Source organism: Oncorhynchus clarkii, chromosome 31, assembly GCF_045791955.1.
Source record: "Oncorhynchus clarkii lewisi isolate Uvic-CL-2024 chromosome 31, UVic_Ocla_1.0, whole genome shotgun sequence".
Taxonomy (NCBI): Eukaryota; Metazoa; Chordata; class Actinopteri; order Salmoniformes; family Salmonidae; genus Oncorhynchus; species Oncorhynchus clarkii.
The window spans coordinates 30,553,143-30,571,407 of NC_092177.1; the positions used below are offsets into that span (position 1 = coordinate 30,553,143).

At 42.2% G+C, this 18,265-nt stretch overlaps 1 protein-coding gene across 2 annotated transcripts; it reads left to right on the top strand.

The window, feature by feature from the left end:
• Positions 1 to 1,713: 1,713 nt before the first annotated feature.
• LOC139390693 (alpha-1,3-mannosyl-glycoprotein 4-beta-N-acetylglucosaminyltransferase B-like) lies at positions 1,714 to 17,770 on the top strand. Of its 2 annotated transcripts, XM_071137997.1 has the most exons (15): positions 1,714 to 1,969; positions 5,082 to 5,243; positions 5,773 to 5,904; positions 6,287 to 6,420; positions 7,405 to 7,451; positions 7,574 to 7,687; positions 7,842 to 7,917; positions 8,075 to 8,189; positions 8,596 to 8,726; positions 8,886 to 8,993; positions 9,090 to 9,283; positions 10,110 to 10,188; positions 11,049 to 11,124; positions 15,882 to 15,994; positions 16,653 to 17,770. In XM_071137997.1, exons 1-15 carry the CDS (start codon positions 1,885 to 1,887, stop codon positions 16,668 to 16,670), a joined length of 1,584 nt encoding a protein of 527 aa, XP_070994098.1. In that variant the 5' UTR covers positions 1,714 to 1,884; the 3' UTR covers positions 16,671 to 17,770. The 2 variants fall into 2 exon arrangements, with proteins under 2 accessions (XP_070994098.1, XP_070994097.1); XM_071137996.1 differs by lacking the exon at positions 16,653 to 17,770 and having other exon boundaries at positions 15,882 to 16,015.
• The last annotated feature ends 495 nt before the right edge of the window (positions 17,771 to 18,265 follow it).

An 18,265-nucleotide genomic window follows, 5' to 3' on the forward strand; every position in this document is an offset into this window, starting at 1 on the left:
TGCACATGCTAACAGAAAGGAACAATATGGGTAGCTAAGTCTGTCATTGTAGCAAAGTATTTATAAACTAAAAATCAGATCTCCTAAAACTTTCGTTCATTTTCGTTCTATTATCTATACAATAGGCCACCATTGACTTTCGTCCAATAGGCCTGGTGTAACAGTACTCTTCTTGCGTTGTGTACAATCAATCATCGACACGAGCTCCGACTTGTGGCACCAGTCATGGAGATTTATTCTGATAGAAACAGCACAAAATTGCATATCCTGCAATGCACAGCTCACCATTCAACTGTGCACTCACGCATGCTGGTTTGGTGCTTGTGTAACGGATGTGAAATGGCTAGCTAGTTAGCGGTGTTCGCGCTAAATAGCGTTTCAATCGGTGACGTCACTTGCTCTGAGACCTTGAAGTAGTAGTTCCCCTTGCACTGCAAGGGCCGCGGCTTTTGTGGAGCGATGGGTAACGATGCTTCGTGGGGGACTGTTGTTGATGTGTGCAGAGGGTCCGGGTTTGGGCGAGGGAACGGGAACGGTCTAAAGTTATACTGTTACACTTGTTCACTGGGCAATGTAGTTAACAAAATAATATAACAATTACAATATACAATATAATACTTTGAACAATGTACCTCTGATAGAAACAGCACAAAATTGCACGTCATGCAATGCACAGTTCACCATCCAACTCACGCACTGTACAAAATATACGAACCCTCCCCACCAGACACAGTCAGTTGCTAGCTAGTATAAACTGGAATTCTCTACAACAAAATGCAAAACAAATATGCACCAAAAAAACGCTGCATCTTATGTGTGACGTTCTAATAACATTTACAAACAAATTGATATAAATTGTACATTTAAATCATCACTTGGGAGTATCAAAATCATTTGACGAACAGTGCTTTGCAACCAACAATTTACCGCTGGTTTGGTGCTTGTTCACTGGGACGATTCTAATGAAACATCCTCCCTCGTAAGCAAGCTACGCAAATCAGCCAATAAGATGCCATGTTGAGTAGGTGAAGGCAAGATGAAACTAAAACAAAAAACCCATTGGCTTAACAATCATCAAATCAAATAAAATCTGAGTACACGTCCTGGTAATCACAATAAAGTTACACTGTTACACTGGCATATTATCTCTTTCAAGGAGCTTTCCGTTTTGATTGGGTTAATTTTCCTACCTACAGAAATATATTTAAAAAACAACTACACATCCCTTCCCAGCCTGGCAAGAGTGGCACGGAACACAAGCCGGCTGCGATCGTGTGCTATCGTGCATACATTTATATATCTTTACATTTATATATCTGCAGCATTGAAGATCCCCAAGAACACAGTGGCCTTCCATCATTCTTAAATGGAAGAAGTTTGGAACCACCCTGACAATTCCTAGAGTTTGCTGGCAGGCCAAACTGAGCAATACGGAGAGAAGTGAGAATCCATCTATTGACATTTCAAGGTGTTGTTTTTTCTCGGTAGGACTTGGTAGAAAAACGAACCACTCTGGAATAAAAATCCCGCAGTTCCAAATATGCCCAGCAGATGGGGTTGAGAACACAATTGAAAGACTGTGCAGCTCAAGTGTCATCACTTTTCCAGGAAAATGTCACACGTCCTGAGTTAGTTGGCTAGCCAGGGGTTGTCGTTGTATGTCAAACTATATGTAGATTTAAGGGAGTGACTTTCAGGCTTTCATCAGTGCACACTGTCTAGGCACGGACTTTCTGACGACTAACCTGGGGCTACATAGTTTGCAGTGTCATGACAGGAGCGAGAGTAACCTGCGTGGATTATCATTTGAACGCAACGGCAGCGCTGTATTCGTCATAGACCAAAATCAGACGGAATATTTCTATTGACAGTTTGAGAGATGAGATGAGGCTCACTCATGTCAAATTTGGATGTCTTCTGGCTTCTGTTTTTCTCTCTCTAACCTGGTTCACCGCTTATAATGGAAATGGTAAAATGTCGCACGTGTAACACTAGTTATTAGGCTACAAACTTTCAAAAGGTGAAACGCTTGTGCAGAACTGTTGTATCAGTTTTCTATTGTTTTCGAATGGTAATATTTAAAGATAAATACACTGAACAAAAATATAAACGAAACATGCAACAGTTTCAACGATTTTACTGAGTTACAGTTCATATAAGGAAATCAGTCAATTTAAATAAATTCATTAGGCTCTAATCTATGGATTTAACATGACTGGGCAGGGGCGCAGCCATGGGTGGGCCTGGGAGTGCATAGGCCCACCCACTGAGGAGCCAGGCCCAGCCAATAGGAATATATTTCCCCCCCCAAAAAGGGCTTTATTACAGACATAAATACTACTGCTTCATCAGCTGTCAGGGTGGCTGTGCTCAGACAATCCCACAGGTGTAGAAGCCAGATGTAGAGGTCCTGGGCTGGCGTGGTTACACATGGTCTTCGGTTGTGAGGCCGATTGGATGTACTGCCAAATTCTCTAAAACAACATGGTCGAGAAATTAACATTAAATTCTCTGGCAACATCTCAGGTGGACATTCCTGCAGTCAGCATGCCAATTGCATGCTCCCTCAAAATTGGTTGCATATGTGGCATTGTGTTGTGTGACAACACTGCATATTTTAGAGTGGTCTTTTATTGTCCCCAGCACAGGGTGCACCTGTGTAATGATCATGCTGTTTAATCAGCTTCTTGATATGCCATACCTGTCAGGTGGATGGATTATCTTCCCAAAGGATAAATGCTCACTAACAGGAATGTAAACAAATTTGTGCACAGCATTTGAGACAAATAAGCTTTTTTGTGCATATGGAACATTTCTGGGATATTTTATATCAGCTCATGAAACATGGGACTAATACTTTACATGTTGCGTTTATATTTTTGTTCAGTATATTTTATATATTGATTTAGCCAAATACATTTAAACTCAGTTTTTCCAATTCCTGACATTTAATCCTGGTAAAAATTCTCTGTTTTAGGTCAGTTAGGATCACCACTTACTTTTAAGAATGTGAAATGTCAGAATAATAGTAGAGAGAATGTTTTAATTCAGCTTTTATTTCTTTCATCACATTCCCAGTGGGGCAGAAGTTTACATACACTCAATTAGTATTTGGTAGCATTGCCTTTAAATTGTTTAACTTGGGTCAAATGTTTTGGGTAGCCTTCCACAAGCTTCCCACAATAAGTTGAGTACATTTTGGGCCATTCCTCCTGACAGAGCTGGTGTAACTGAGTCAGGTGTGTAGGTCTCCTTGCTCGCACACGCTTTTTCAGTTCTGCCCACAAATGTTCTATAGGATTGAGGTCAGGGCTTTGTGATGGCCACTCCAATACCTTGACTTTGTTGTCCTTAAGCCATTTTGCCACAACTTTGGAAGCATGCTTGGGGTCATTGTCCATTTGGAAGACCCATTTGCGACCAAGTTTTAACTTCCTTACTGATGTCTTGAGATGTTGCTTCAATATTTCCACATAATTTTGTTTCCTCATGATGCCATCTATTTTGTGAAGTGCACCAGTCCCTCCTGCAGCAAAGCACCCCTACAACATGATGCTGCCACCCCATGCTTCACGGTTGGGGTGGTGTTCTTCGGCTTGCAAGCCTCCCCCTTTATCCTCCAAACATAACGATGGTCAATATGGGCAAACGGTTCTATTTTTGTTTCATCAGACCAGAGGAGATTTCTCCAAAAAGTACAATCTTTGTCCCCACCTTCACAAGGTCCTTTGCTGTTGTTCTGGGATTGATTTGCACTTTTCGCACCAAAGTACATTCATCTCTAGGAGACAGAACGCATCTCCTTCCTGAGCGGTATGACGGCTGCGTGATCCCATGGTGTTTATACTTGCGTACTATTGTTTGTACAGATGAATGTGATACTTTCAGGCGTTTGGAAATTTCTCTCAAGAATGAACCAGACTTGTGGAGGTTTACAATCTTTTTTCAGTGGTCTTCGCTGATTTCTTTTGATTTTCCCATGATGTCAATCAAAGAGGCACTGAGTTTGAAGGTAGGCCTTGAAATACATCCATAGGTACATCTCCAATTGACTCAAATAATGTCAATTAGCCTATCAGAGGCTTCTAAAGCCATGACATAATTTTCTGGAGTTTTCCAAGCTGTTTAAAGGCACAGTCAACTTAGTGTATGTAAACCTCTGACCCACTGGAATTGTGATACAGTGAATTATAAGTGAAATAATCTGTCTGTAAACAATTGTTGGAAAAATGACTTGTGTCATGCACAAAGTAGATGTCCTAACCGACTTGCCAAAACTATAATTTGTTAACAAGAAACTTGTGGAGTGGTTGAAAAACGAGTTTTAATGACTCCAACCTAAATGTATGTAAACTTCTGACTTCAACTGTATATACCCTCCAATGGTTCCAATCTGGAGTTAGGCCTATTTTCATGATTCTGCAACACCAGATCACTCAATCTGTTCTTACAATCAGAAATGTACACCAGGTGCGACAAACATCAATTTGATTCTAGCTCCTCTCTCTCTTCTCGCGCTCTCTCTCTCCCCTCTCTCTCTCACACACACACATGCACACACAGAGTAAAAGTAATGGTGACGTTATACCATGGTACCACTTTTACATGATGTAATACTTCAATGACTTAAAGAAAGACTGCTAAAGTGTGAATTCCTTTGTTTTCTGGAAAATGTACACACCATTCCACTTGCCCCTTTCCTGCTTTAACCCGGCAACTAAAACACCAGGAGTGTCCTTTGAGGAACTATGTTGTATGAATGGGGTTGTCATGGAAATTCCGGCAGTGGAATGGGGCTATGGGAGGATTATCTTAATTCATTTTTTGGGGAGGAGTAAAGCGTGTGTGTGTTTGTGTGTGTGGTTATTCTACTGTACATGCAGTTTGCTGAGCTATACCTTTTGTTATCCTGCACCCAACTACTCAATACTTCAGAAAAATGTGATGTCACTGAAGTTTTTTCAAATCCATGCATTAAACATAGACTTGTAACTGTTATCCACTCTCTTAACGTTTCTATCTCTCCTCCCGACTCTTTCTGTCATGCATATGTGGGTGCGTGTTTGTGTGTGTGTGGGTAGACAAGGGTGAACCCCCCTACGACCCTAAGATGATCCAGCTGTATGAACGTCTGCTGGCTGCAGAGTCCAGGGGGGAGCTGGTGTACAGGGAGCTCAGCAGTCTGCTGACCAGCCTGAGGAACCTCACCATACCGAACAACAACTCCTCCACTAATGTCACAGGTGAGGTGACAGAGCCAAGTTATCATCAGTATACATTTAGATCATAGGTGACAGGACAGTCATGTTGTCATCTATGTAAAGGCTCGTTGTACTTTGTGGATCCAGTTTGAGGACGATCCTTTACTTTCAATTCATGTTCAGTGCTGGTCACAGACGGGCAGAAATCAAACTACCCCTCCTGAATCAACATGTATTTGGTCCATGGCAGTGTTTTCCCTCTCTCTTTCTTTCTCTCCTTTTTCTCCTTTCTCTCCTTTCTTTCTTTCTCTTTCTTTCTTTCTTTCTTTCTCTTTCTTTCTTTCTTTCATTCTTTCTTTCTTTCTTTCTCTTTCCTTATTTGCATCTCTCTCTCCTCCCAAGTTTGTTTACTTTTGTGAAATCCAAGATAAGCCTTTTAAACATTGCCAACAATGCTAATCCAATGACCTCTCACAGGTCATTTGCTGCTGTAATAATAAAGGATTAAGTGTTTTTTATGTCTGACCGTTCATTGTGTGTTTGGTTTGGTTTCTGGTGGTGTGGAGTGTAGAAGGACTGATAAAGAGAAGACTCGGTCTGCTTTCCTCCAGACTGCCCAATGCCTACCTCTACCTGCCCCACCTACGGGACCACGCAGACAGCCTGAATCCTAACGTCGTCCTGGGACAGGGCCGGACTGGAGGTGAAAGACTCTTCCTTCTGTCTTAATCCCTGGTGCGTGTGTGTGTGTGTGTGCGTGCGTGCGTGCGTGTGTGTGTGTGTGTGTGTGTGTGTGTGTGTGTGTGTAGAAATGTATTACATGTAAAAATGTGTCTGCGTAAACATGTTCTCTTTGACAAACAGGAGGGCTTGTGTTAAAGTGAGAGGCTACACAACCTGGTGTGGATTTCACCCTGTAACCTCTATCCACCCACCTCACCCTCCCTGCTCTGTGTGGACTTTACTCCTTCTTCACCAGAACGTCACCTGTGTTATCAATAGCTCTGGAAATTTGAAATCTGCAGCAGATAAGGCTATTTACTGTGTTCTTTCCTTCCTTCCCTCCCTGTGTGTGTATGCGTCAGTGTCCCTGGTATTGGGGATCCCTACGGTGAAGCGTCAGAAGCAGAGCTACTTGGTTAGCACCCTGAACTCCCTCCTCTACGACCTTTCACCTTCTGAACGAGAAGACACCGTCATCATCGTCTTTGTTGCCGAGGTAACTTGCTCACGTACCCTGATAGAGGCACATGGACACACGTGACAGTCTTTGCCAATCAAACCTCACTTAAAGTCAATGACAATTGGGGCCCCATCAGGTCATTTAGAAGTGTCTTTCTAGATGTTAAGCATAAGAGGAAGGGACTTTGTAGATGGGGTAACGCGTGCTCCCGAGTAGCGCAGCGGTCTAAGGCACTGCATCTCCTTGCTAGAGGCGTCACTACAGACCCTGGTTCGATTCCAGGCTGTATCACAACTGGCTGTGATTGGGAGTTCCATAAACCCGGGTTAGGTTTTGGCCGATGTAGGCTGTCATTGTAAATAATATTTTTTTCTTAACTGACTTGCCTAGCTGAATAAAAATTTAATAAATGTGGGTTGGGGACCCAGACTTTGGCCAGGTCTCTCCCTAGGGTCAAACCGACCGACTTATTATTATTAAAGCAGAAAATTGAGGGATTAGAATGAGAAAAAGAAAGTGATTCGTTTCTAACAAAAGACCTGCTAAACCTATTGAATGTGTGACCCTGCCTTTCAGGACCTGAGGTGTGTATGCTTTAACACTAGACTTGAACTACAGAAACTGACGGGCACGTAACGGGAATTTCCTGTTCTTGATTTCAAGACCTAAGGCCGTTTCAGCTCCTAATGTTCAACTGTGATCACTCGCGTCACAACTACCCTGCAACTGCTTTGCATGTTTGCATTCCAACTCAAAGGTTTGCCCAATTGATGGTAACTTTGCGTAGTGGTTGTGTAGTGGTTGCGTAGTGGTTGCGTAGTGGTTGTGTGTCTGAGGATATGATCACACACAGGAGTCAAGACACAAGACACCTTCAGTATATTGTACCTCTCATGTTTCATCTACACTGATTCTATTGCACACGAACACACCACTCTTAGTAATATGACCTCATGTTTAAACTTTCACTGGATTCCCCCTTCTCATTCATTTCCCCTTCTCTCTGTCTCTTTATTTCAGACGGATGCAGGATACGTCAACACCGTAGCAGAACTCATAAAGCATAAGTGAGACATTTTGGTTGTTTGGGATTTTAGTTGGACTGTTTTGGCTGTTTTTCTTTTTGTTAGTCTTTCTTCAATGTGTTTTGTAGTTTACCTGTGTGTTTGCCTGTTGTGTGTGGCTGTAGTTTTCCTAAGGATGTGCACTCAGGCCTGTTGGAGGTAGTGTCCCCTTCTCAGTACTTCTACCCCAACTTCCGCAGACTCAGGGAAACCTTTGGAGACTCCAAGGATAGAGTCAAGTGAGAAACGGACGCATGCACAACCAAACACAACACAACCCAACCTAAGACAACCCAACCCATACAGATGTGTGGTCTTAAAACCATGAAAATAAAAAAGTCTAACACATCATCTATACCCGCAGTAAGTGGTTTGTATTGTGGTTGTTTTCAGATGGCGCACCAAGCAGAACTTGGACTACAGCTTCCTGATGCTCTACGCACATGAGAAGGGAACCTACTATGTACAGGTGGGGGGGGGAAGAGTTCAACTTCTCTGATTGGTCAGTCAGTCAGTCTGTCTGTGTAACTGCATGTGAGTTGTACCATTTAAATGTGAATTTAGAAAGTGAATTGAAATCATATTTTTATGAACACATCCTCATTGGAAAAAATATGTGTTCTCAGTTGGAAGATGACATTGTGGCTAAGCCTGGATACTCTCAGGCCATGAAAACATACGTCAGATCACTGGCCTCGGATGACTGGATGTTGCTGGAGTTCTCTCAGCTCGGCTTCATCGGTGAGTCTGTGCTCGTGTGTGTGTGTCTGGAAAAGGAGGTCGTAGTTGATCGTTTTTAGATTAACACTTGTTTCTACTGTACGACAACGGTGGAAACGAAAGCAGGTGAACACATGCAGTTTATTTATTACCTTTTGTTAATGAGGTTATTTACACTCACAGATGTGGATATGTACCAGTGGAGGCTGGTGAGGGGAGGACGGCTCATAATAATGGCTGGAATGGAGTGAATGGATACCATGTGTTTGATACCATTCCATTTACTCCATTCCAGCCATTATTATGAGCCGTCCTCCCCTCACCAGCCTCCACTGGTAGGTACAATACACTCATGACTCTTCTTCCTTGTCATAAAGTCATTTTAATTTCATTTATGGGTTTGTGTGTGTGTTTGTGTCTGCATCAGGCAAGATGTTCCGAGCCCGTGATCTACCAATGATAGCAGAGTTCTTTCTGATGTTCCACAAAGACAAGCCCATTGATTGGCTGTTGGACCACATTCTGTGGGTGAAGGCTTGCAACCCAGAAAAAGATGCGGTGAGTTGTGCTCAGCAAAATAAAGTATTCTGTTCAAGAGGATGAGATGCAAACGATGATCTAATGTAGAGTCCACGCATCTCACAAACCTTGTGAGTGAACAATTCCTTTATTGGATGGAGAGTTGATGGGCTTTTCATCTTGTTCTGTCCCGTCCAGAAAGACTGCAACCTGCAGAAGGGCCTGCTCAAGCTGAGATATAAACCCTCTCTGTTTCAACATGTAGGCCTTCACTCCTCTCTGCCTGGGAAAGTACAGAAACTGAAAGTAAGATTATCTCTCTCTGGTGTGTTTGTGCAATATAAACTCAGTTAGTGGCAGTTATAATTCAAATGTCTCTCTCTCTCCATTGTGTTTGAGCAGGATAAGGACTTTGGGAAGGCGCCACTGTTTGCTGCCCACAGTAACCCCCGGGCAGAGCTGAGCAGTAGTCTGAAGCACTACCAGCAGCACACCCTGGAGAGGGCCTACGAGGGCCAGGACTTCTTCTGGGGCCTGACCCCTAACGCTGAAGACTTCATCCTGCTCAGCTTCCCGCAGCCACTCACTGTCACCGGGTCAGTGGACACACACACACTCCCACAGTAGCCTACACCAGGCACGTGAACGTGAACACCAGGCATGTGAACAGATATCGGTAGCCCTTTGTCCTCCTGTGACAAAAGAACCCTTAAAGATTTTCTTTCATTAATAACTTTTTATTTTCAGACTTGTTTCTCTATTGTAGCTTTAAATGTAACGAACTGATAAATGACTTTGGAGTTGCTAGCATGTGTCTTCTCACGGTCAGGGACGGGATAGGGGCACGTGTAGTCCGGTTGTTTGTCTGCAGCAGAACAAATTCAAATCAAGTAAAGACTAGTGAGCTAGCTGTTTCATCTCACACACACACACACACTTTTATTTGAACTTCAACCACAGGTCACATTTAAAAAATGGCCTTCCCGACACTGACTCCCATTCCCTCTGTCTGCTTGCCTGTATAAAGGTTGTGGAACAGGACTTTGTCTTCCACTTGTCACACCCTCTCTCACAATGGACTCCAATAGGTCATGTTTGCCATGCCCTGATGCAAGCATTTTGCTACATCCGCAACATCCGCTAAATATGTGTATGCGATCAAGAACATGTTATTTGATTTAATACCACACTGTGATTAGACACACAGGGAATGTCTCAAAGCAACTAGAATGGAGTTAAAGGAAATTACGAGTTATGAGCAAATACATTGTAGGTATTGAGTTAGTTGACACTTGTTGATCGTGGTCATTTATGGTATGAGAGGGATATATGACAGTGGTGTATTCTATTTTGACCAGTCAGCCCAACTGTTGCAATTCTACAGTAGGTAATGACTCCGATGATCCAATCTTGTCTCTCCAGGTACCTGTTTCGCAGCGGAAACATTGAGATCAACGGAGACAAGTTTTATAACACCACCGTGGAGGTGCTCCCTAGTGATGTGAGTGAGTGAGTGAGTGACTGAGTGACTGAGAGAGAGAGAGGGAGAGAGATCTCTGGTGACTGCAGTGTCATGGAGCTGGTCTAAGAGACTGATGTGACTCTCAGGTGTCAGATCCTGGGGACTATGTAACAAGATGACAGGAAACACCAACCACCACATGCTATCTGCTAACACGCTGATGGCCTATCTCTGTGTGTGTGTGTGTGTGTTTGAGATAAATCAACACAAAATATGAAACTTTCACTCCTGTCCATACTCCACTACAGTCTTATACAAAGTAAAAAATGAAAGAATCACACATTGTTCATAATGTCATCAATATAATCATCAGTGTGTCCTGGTACCTTCAGTAGCTCTGACGTCAATCACTATCAAACGATATGAGCACAATCCCTGACATTCAGTAACTAGTCTGGTGACTTGTGAGTCTCACACAATAGAACACTGGAAATCGAGTGTATTACAGATGGGGAAACATAAATATGCTAAGCTACAGTATGTGTTAATTACTCTTAAATGACTATGAACGTTATGTATCTTAAACATTCCCATTCTAGTTCTAGTGTTATAGTGGAAGTGGTCCATAGACTTCTGCTCATATCGTGGTTGTGTGGCTATTTAAAATGATACTCATTTGAATGACTGTACTCCATAGACCTTCAGTTACCTTATGGCTGTGTTTCGTAGAACTATTCAAATATAACTCTATTTATATAGTTCTGTGGAGCAGAACCATCGTCATAGTGCAATGACTATGGACATAGATGTTGTGATATACAGCTTTGCTGAATGCGACCTGAGATAGTGAAAACATAGGTCCATTTTAACCCAGTTTAACATGTGTTTTTCCTCTCCAGAGCTCGGTGAGTGACAGACTGGTGGGTGGCCAGTCTCCTCAATACGAAGGATCTTACGGAGGCTTCATAGTGATTGGTACATGAGTTTTAATATTCTTATTCCTGGTCAGGTGAAGTGGTCGGGAAAAGCTCTGATCTCCTTTTATTGCTAGTAGTTTCTCTGTCATCTCTGGCCTTATAGACACAAACACTTGCCAGGGTAAGACGGGCAGACACACCTCCATCAAGGTGTTGTTCTGTTGTTAACTAGAATAGCTATCGGACTCTACCCTGGTAGTGTTTGTGTGGTGGCGGTTGGTTGTCTGTATAAGTGTACCTTTGACCCTCTTAATGCCTTCTGTGATTGAGATAGCGCAAATAGAGAGAGAAGGAATGACTAAGCTTTGCTGAATCATAAATCACCTCAAAGGGGAATGGAAACACTAGGCTTTAGAAATCCAGCTAATTGTAACTGTAAATCGCTATATTGGCATTATTGCATCATCGATAGTTGAGTTTAGGAATTCCTGAATTTTCTGAGACCATGACCTTCGTGTGCATTAATGAGCATCATTTGCTGGTGTCAAAAACATGATACATATTTTGAAAGCTGAGAAACAGACGTTTCAAAAGGTATGATATACAATAGCACCACATCAATCAAGAAACAGCTGACATTTACACAACTTCCTAATGAAGAAAAAAAAAAAAAATATATATATATATAAACACTACCGTTCAAAAGTTTTGGATCACTTAGAAATGTTCTTGTTTTTGAAAGAAAAGCATTTTTTTGTCCATTTAAAATAACATCAAACTGATCAGAAATACAGTGTATAATATTGTTAATATTGTAAATTATTGTAGCAGGAAACAGCAGATTTTTACATGTTCAGTGTTTTACATTTACATTCCCCATATGCTTCACGGGCCTCGTCTGAAGTCGGTATCGCTAATGTGTCAACTTCTGTCTGTAGTGTCCTAACAGTTTGGCCTACAAACTAATATGACCGCAAAACACCAGTCTCAACGTCAACAAGGAAGAGGCGTCTCCGGGATTCTGGCCTACTAGGCAGAGTTTCAAAGAAAAAAACATATCTCAGACTGGCTAATAAAAAGAAACGATTAAGATTGGCAAAAGAACAGACACTGGCCAGAGATATGGTTTTAACTTTGATGCCAGTTGAGGACTTATAAGGCGCCTGTTTCTCAAACTAGACACTCTAATGTACTTGTCCTCTTGCTCAGTTGTGCACCGGGGCCTCCCACTGCACTTTCTATTCTGGTTAGTGCCAGTTTGCGCTGTTCTGTGAAGGGAGTAGTACACAGCGTTGTACGAGATCTTCAGTTTTTTGGCAATTTCTCGCATGGAATAGCCTTAATTTCTCAGAACAAGAATAGACTGACGAGTTTCAGAAGAAAGTACTTTGTTTCTGGCCATTTTAGGCCTGTAATGGAACCCAGAAATGCTGATTCTCCAGATATTCAACTAGTCTAAAGAAGGCCAGTTTTATTGCTTCTTTTATTAGAACAACAATTTTCAGCTGTGCTAACATAATTGCAAAAGGGTTTTCTAATGATCAATTAGCCTTTTAAAAGTATAAACTTGGATTAGCTAGCACAATGTGCCATTGGAACACAGGAGTGATGGTTCAGCTGTTCCAGCTACAATAGTCATTTGATGAAACATTGAATTTAGCCTTACTGCTACAGTATTAGCCCATAGAAAAACATTGAATAACATATTCATAAAAAATAAAAAAAATAAAAAATGAATTATGTTTTGAAGTGTCTGTCCTATGTCTAAGAGATCTGACAAAGCCCAGGAAATTACACCCCCCCCCCCCCCACCCCCAAATTGACCCATATTTAACCCCTTTTTTTGGGCACTAGAGTACTTCCATATCATTCACTTTTTAAAAACTGCTACCGGGTTACCTTCCGTCTTGTGAGGCTTGTGGGCGTCGTAGAGCAAAACAACTGACATGTACACGTTTGTGAGAGTCTCAGATTTCTATGGCGAGGTCATATTAGTTTGTAGGCCAAACTGTTAGGACGCTACAGACAGAAGTTAATACATTGGTGATACTGACACCAGACGAAGCCTGTGAAGCTTGTGGGGGTCATAGAGTATAACACTGACCATATACAGTGCATTGGGTAAGTATTCAGACCCCTTGACTTGTTACGTCACAGCCTTATTCTAAAATGTATTTTTTTTTAAATTCCCCCTCATCAAGCTACACACAATACCCTATAATGACAAAGCAAAAACAGTTTTTTAGAAATAGTTGCACATTTAATTAAAAATATAAATCTGAAATATTACATTTACTTAAGTATTCAGATTCTTTACTCAGTACTTTGTTGAAGCACCTTTGGCGGCGATTACAGTCTTGAGTCTTCTTCGGTATGACGGTACAAGCTTGGCACACCTGTATTTGGAGAGTTTCTCACATTATTCTCTGCAGATCCTCTCAATGTCTGTCAGGTTGAATGGGGAGCATTGCTGTACAGCTATTTTCAGGTCTCTCCAGAAATGCTTGATCGGTTTCGAGTCCGGGCTCTGGTTGGCCCACGCAAGGACATTCAGAGACTTGTCCCAAAGCCACTCCTGCGTTGTCTTGGCTGTGTGCTTAAGGTTGTTGTCCTGTTGGACGGTGAACCTTCGCCCAAGTATGAGGTCCTGAGCGCTCTGGAGCAGGTTTTCATCAAGGATCTCTCTGTACCTTCCTCCGTTCATCTTTGCCAAATCCTGACTAGTCTCCCAATCCCTGCCGCTGAAAAACATCCCCACAGCATGATGCTGCCACCACCATACTTCATCAAACCAGAGAATCTTGTTTCTCAGTCCTTTAGATGCCTTTTGGCAAACTCCAAGCGGGCTGTCATGTGGCTTTTACTGAGGAGTGGCTTCCGTCTGGCCACTCTACCATAAAGGCCTGATTGGTGGAGTGCTGCAGAGATGGTGGTTCTCCCATCTCCACAGAGGAACTCTAGAGCTCTGTCAGAGTGTCCATCGGGTTCTTAGTCACCTCCCTGACCAAGGCCCTTCTCCCCCGATTGCTCAGTTTGGCTGGGGGGCCAGCTCTAGGAAGAGTTTTGGTGGTTCCAAACTTCTTCCATTTAAGAATGATGGAGGCCACTGTGTTCTTGAAGATCTTCAATGCTGCAGAAATGTTTTGGTACCGTTTCCCAGATTTGTTCCCCTACACAATCCTGACACGCACAATTCCTTCAACCTCATGGCTTGGTTTTTGCTCTGACATGCACTGTCAACTGTGGGACCTTACATAGACATGTGTGTGCCTTTCCAAATTAGGTCCAAACAATTGAATTTACCACAGGTGGACTCCAATCAAGTTGTAGAAACATCTCAAGGATGATCAATGGAAACAGGATGCACCTGAGCTCAATTTCGAGTCTCGTAGCAAAGGGTCTAAATACCTATGTATTTTTAATACATTTGCAAACATTTCTAAAAACCTGTTTTGGCTTAGTCATGATGGGGTATTGTGTGTAGAAGAATTTTAATTTTTATGATTTAATACATTTTAGAATAGGGATGTAATGTAACAACATGTGGAAAAAGTCAAGGGGTCTGAATACATTCCAAAGGTACTGTATGTGTTCATGAGTCTCACCTTTTGATGTTGGGGTCATATAGGTATAGATATGTGAGAAGACCAATTGTCCGTTTAAACAGATGGATTATGGCAGGGATTTTTATTATTATACTAATGACATTTACACGGGGGGTGGACATCGACTCTATATTAATTAGCTGGTACACACCTGATATAAGACCCAATTGTTGAAGAGCCAGAAGAAGGGAAAGCTAAGGGAGACGGATATAGAGTTACAAGGAGACCGAGAGCGAGAAGTAGTCTTGAAATACTAGACCTAGGGCGGCAACAGCAGTAGGACTGGGATTAATTACGGATTCTCTTGGTGATTTAAAAAAGGGAGAAAAAAGAATAATAACATTGAGCTTTTAAAGCGGGATTGAAATGTAAAGTCAATGTTCCCCTTAATGGCAGAAATTCATCCAGCACTTTGGGGGGGAGATGAAATACCGGAGTCCCATTCGTTGGATGACATAAACATGGGCGAGGGAGCGTGAACAAGGCGGGACCAAAGTTGGGGAAAGTGGAACTTTTGTTGCATACTCTGCGATGTTGCATTGCTGTTGACCAATCAAAGCTCACTATATAGTTTCCAGCCCCTACTGGATTGGCTGTTGATACCAAGCACGACCTAAACTGCTTGCTAACACCGACATGAGGGCGAAGCTAGCGTGCTAGTCGTATCACTGCTGTAAGTGAGAAGGATCGTCAATAGTTGTCATAAACCCAACATATTTCTTCAATTTATCTTCTTAAAATGTGATTTAAACTTAACCACACTGCTAACCATATGCCTAACCTTAACCTTAACTTAAGACCAAAAATACATTTTTGTTTATATGACTTTTTATGATATAGACAATTTTGTGGCTGTGGTAACTAGTGGAAACCAGTGAGAAGGGGAGCGAGAAAGGAGGAGAGAGAGAGAGAGAGACCTACAGTACCAAAACAGCAGAGGAGAACAAAGAAAGGGACACACCTTAGAAGCCTTCCATTGATGTCTGAGTCCAATCCATTCATACATAACCAACAGAATTCCTCATAGACAATAGTCTCATATGAAACTCCAATTGTTAAAAGGTTATAGCCCACTGTGGGATGTTTTGTACATGACTGGTTATAGAGTCGATTGCGGTTATAATAGACTGTATATTCTGCCCAGGGTTTTCAGAATAATGCTACATTCAGGTTACTAATATATTATTGAATGTTTGTCTTATGTTTGTAGGTTCCTTTGTGGATGGGATGGCTGAGGGACAGATAGACGCACAGATGCAGCCCATCTCTGCTTTACGTCTGCTGGTACACAGCGACTCTGACGTGTGGGTTCTGCTCAGTGAGGTGAGCTTTGTGCGCGAATGAGGAAGTGAAAGGAATTTAGTGTTTTATTAGTCAGTCAATGGTTCTCTAGATTTAAAGGTGTGTCCAAACAGCTTGTAGGTGCTGTGTCCTGAAAGAGGAAGTGGATTTGTTTCACGAGAATGACAAGGGCTCTCTGCAGTCCGTATCGCAGAAGTTCAGCATTAACGGTGTGATTGAAATTTAAAGGCAACATTCCTGCGTTAGGGAAGACTGCATTCATGGTAAATGGCGTATATGTCAGCTCAATAGGAAATGACCTTTCAATTTCTATTGAACAGAGCCCTAAGTCACATTCCTACATAGTTCCCTCTCTTAACTTAGAGGGAACTCTGTGAACTTATTTACAATAACCATCAGTGTGTCTTGGTACCTTCGGTAGCTCTGGTGTCAATCACGATCAAGCGATATGAGAACAATCCCTAACATTCAGTTACAAGTGTGGTGACCATCAACCCGTGGACAAACGAGTGTCACAAATAGAGCCCTGGAAATCATGTGTGTTACAGAAAGAGAAAGCAGCAATATGCTAAGCATTGTGTTAATTACTCTTGATTAATTATGGGGGGCATTAGAGAGAGTGTGTTTCTGTGTCGGATTACAGCTTTGGTTAATGCTCATGCTTGTCCCTGTCTGTCAGATATTTATTAAACTTTGATGACGGGAAGAAACAGGAGAAACCTGAGGGCCCGCGCTGCCTCCCTACCTGTTACACTCCACACCTGGACCAACAGCGACCTCTATTGGACATGGATAGTCAATGCAGTTTCTCTAACCGTCTCACCTGCTACTGAATGGAAGTACACACACACTGTGGATGTTCTCTTCACCCTTCGGATAGTTTTTCAACCCATGACTATAATGTGAATCTGGAAGAGACAGTTTCAATTTGTGTGTTCCTAAATTAGTTTGTCAATCAATTTGAGCATTTCCACGGTTGTGGAAGACTTTATACTGGACACCAGCTTTCAGCTGCGGTTTTAGTCTCCGTTCTCTAGAGGGAAAACATGATTTAACGTGTACAGGGCTATGTTAGAGTATAACAACGACAATTCAGCGAGAGATGATTTGATTGATACACTCCGCCAGTAATGAATGCAATGTGTGTGTGTGTGTGTGTGTGTGTGTGCGTGTGCGTGAGAGAGAGAAAAAGATGTGGACTGATGCAATGATTGTATGGTTGTATTATTGAGTGTTAGTTACATTGTTTGCGCAAGTTCATGTCTCTGGCCAAAATCCTGTCAATCAGGTTCATTCCACAAGTTAGTATTTTGCCATAGGTGCATTTCCCTGGTACTGAACTGCAAGTCTACTAGTTTCAATGGGGATCAGTCACTCCACATGTAGGTACTATGTGCTGTATATAAAGAAAGAACATGAAGGCATTCTTGATTGTGGATAGCAATTTAACGGCTTGACAAATTCTCTTGATTTTTTTCCCAACCTTTAACGTATAAGTAGCAGTGGAGGCGAGGACGGCTCATAATAATGGCTGGAACAGAGTAAATGGAATGGCATCAAACACATGTAAAACATGTTTGATGTATTTGATACCATTCCACCAATTCCGCTCCAGTCATTACCTCGAGCCCATCCTCCCCAATTATGTTGCCACCAACCTCCTGTGATAAGTATCTGTATGTGTTCCATATTTCATAGGTAGAAAATACAGGTTCTCTCTACTCTACAAACTAGACTATAATTGTCTGACTTTACAATATCTACAGATATTATAGTTGATGAGTAAGTAGTATTGTTAGCTCAATTTCTCCCCAAGTTTGGTCTCGAGTTTACTTCGACTTGCAGACAGTCACAGCTAATGTTCCCCAGCAGGGGGCACTAATACTGCACAAGTCTTGCAGCTGGGTCAACTCAACAATCACTCCGGATATTAAAACAAAATATTTGTTGCCGGGAGAATACATTTGTGTATCCTAGGCCGGCAGAGGAAATCGGGGAGAGAAGTAAACTCCTCCGTCCACCTTAACAAATTGACACTGCTACGTAATTATTGGTTTCCAGGTCAGAGGACTCGAGGACAGACTTTGGTCTAATTGAGAATCTCCCTGAGAAATTCCGTTTCTAATTCAATGGATTTGACGTGCTACCTTGTTCCGTGCCTGCTGTTTCGACCCTCTCGCTCTACCGCACCTGATCTCTCTAACTAAATGATCGGCTATGAAAAGCCAACTAGCATTTACTCCTGTTGCACCCTCTACAACCACTGATTATTATTTGACCCTGCTGGTCATC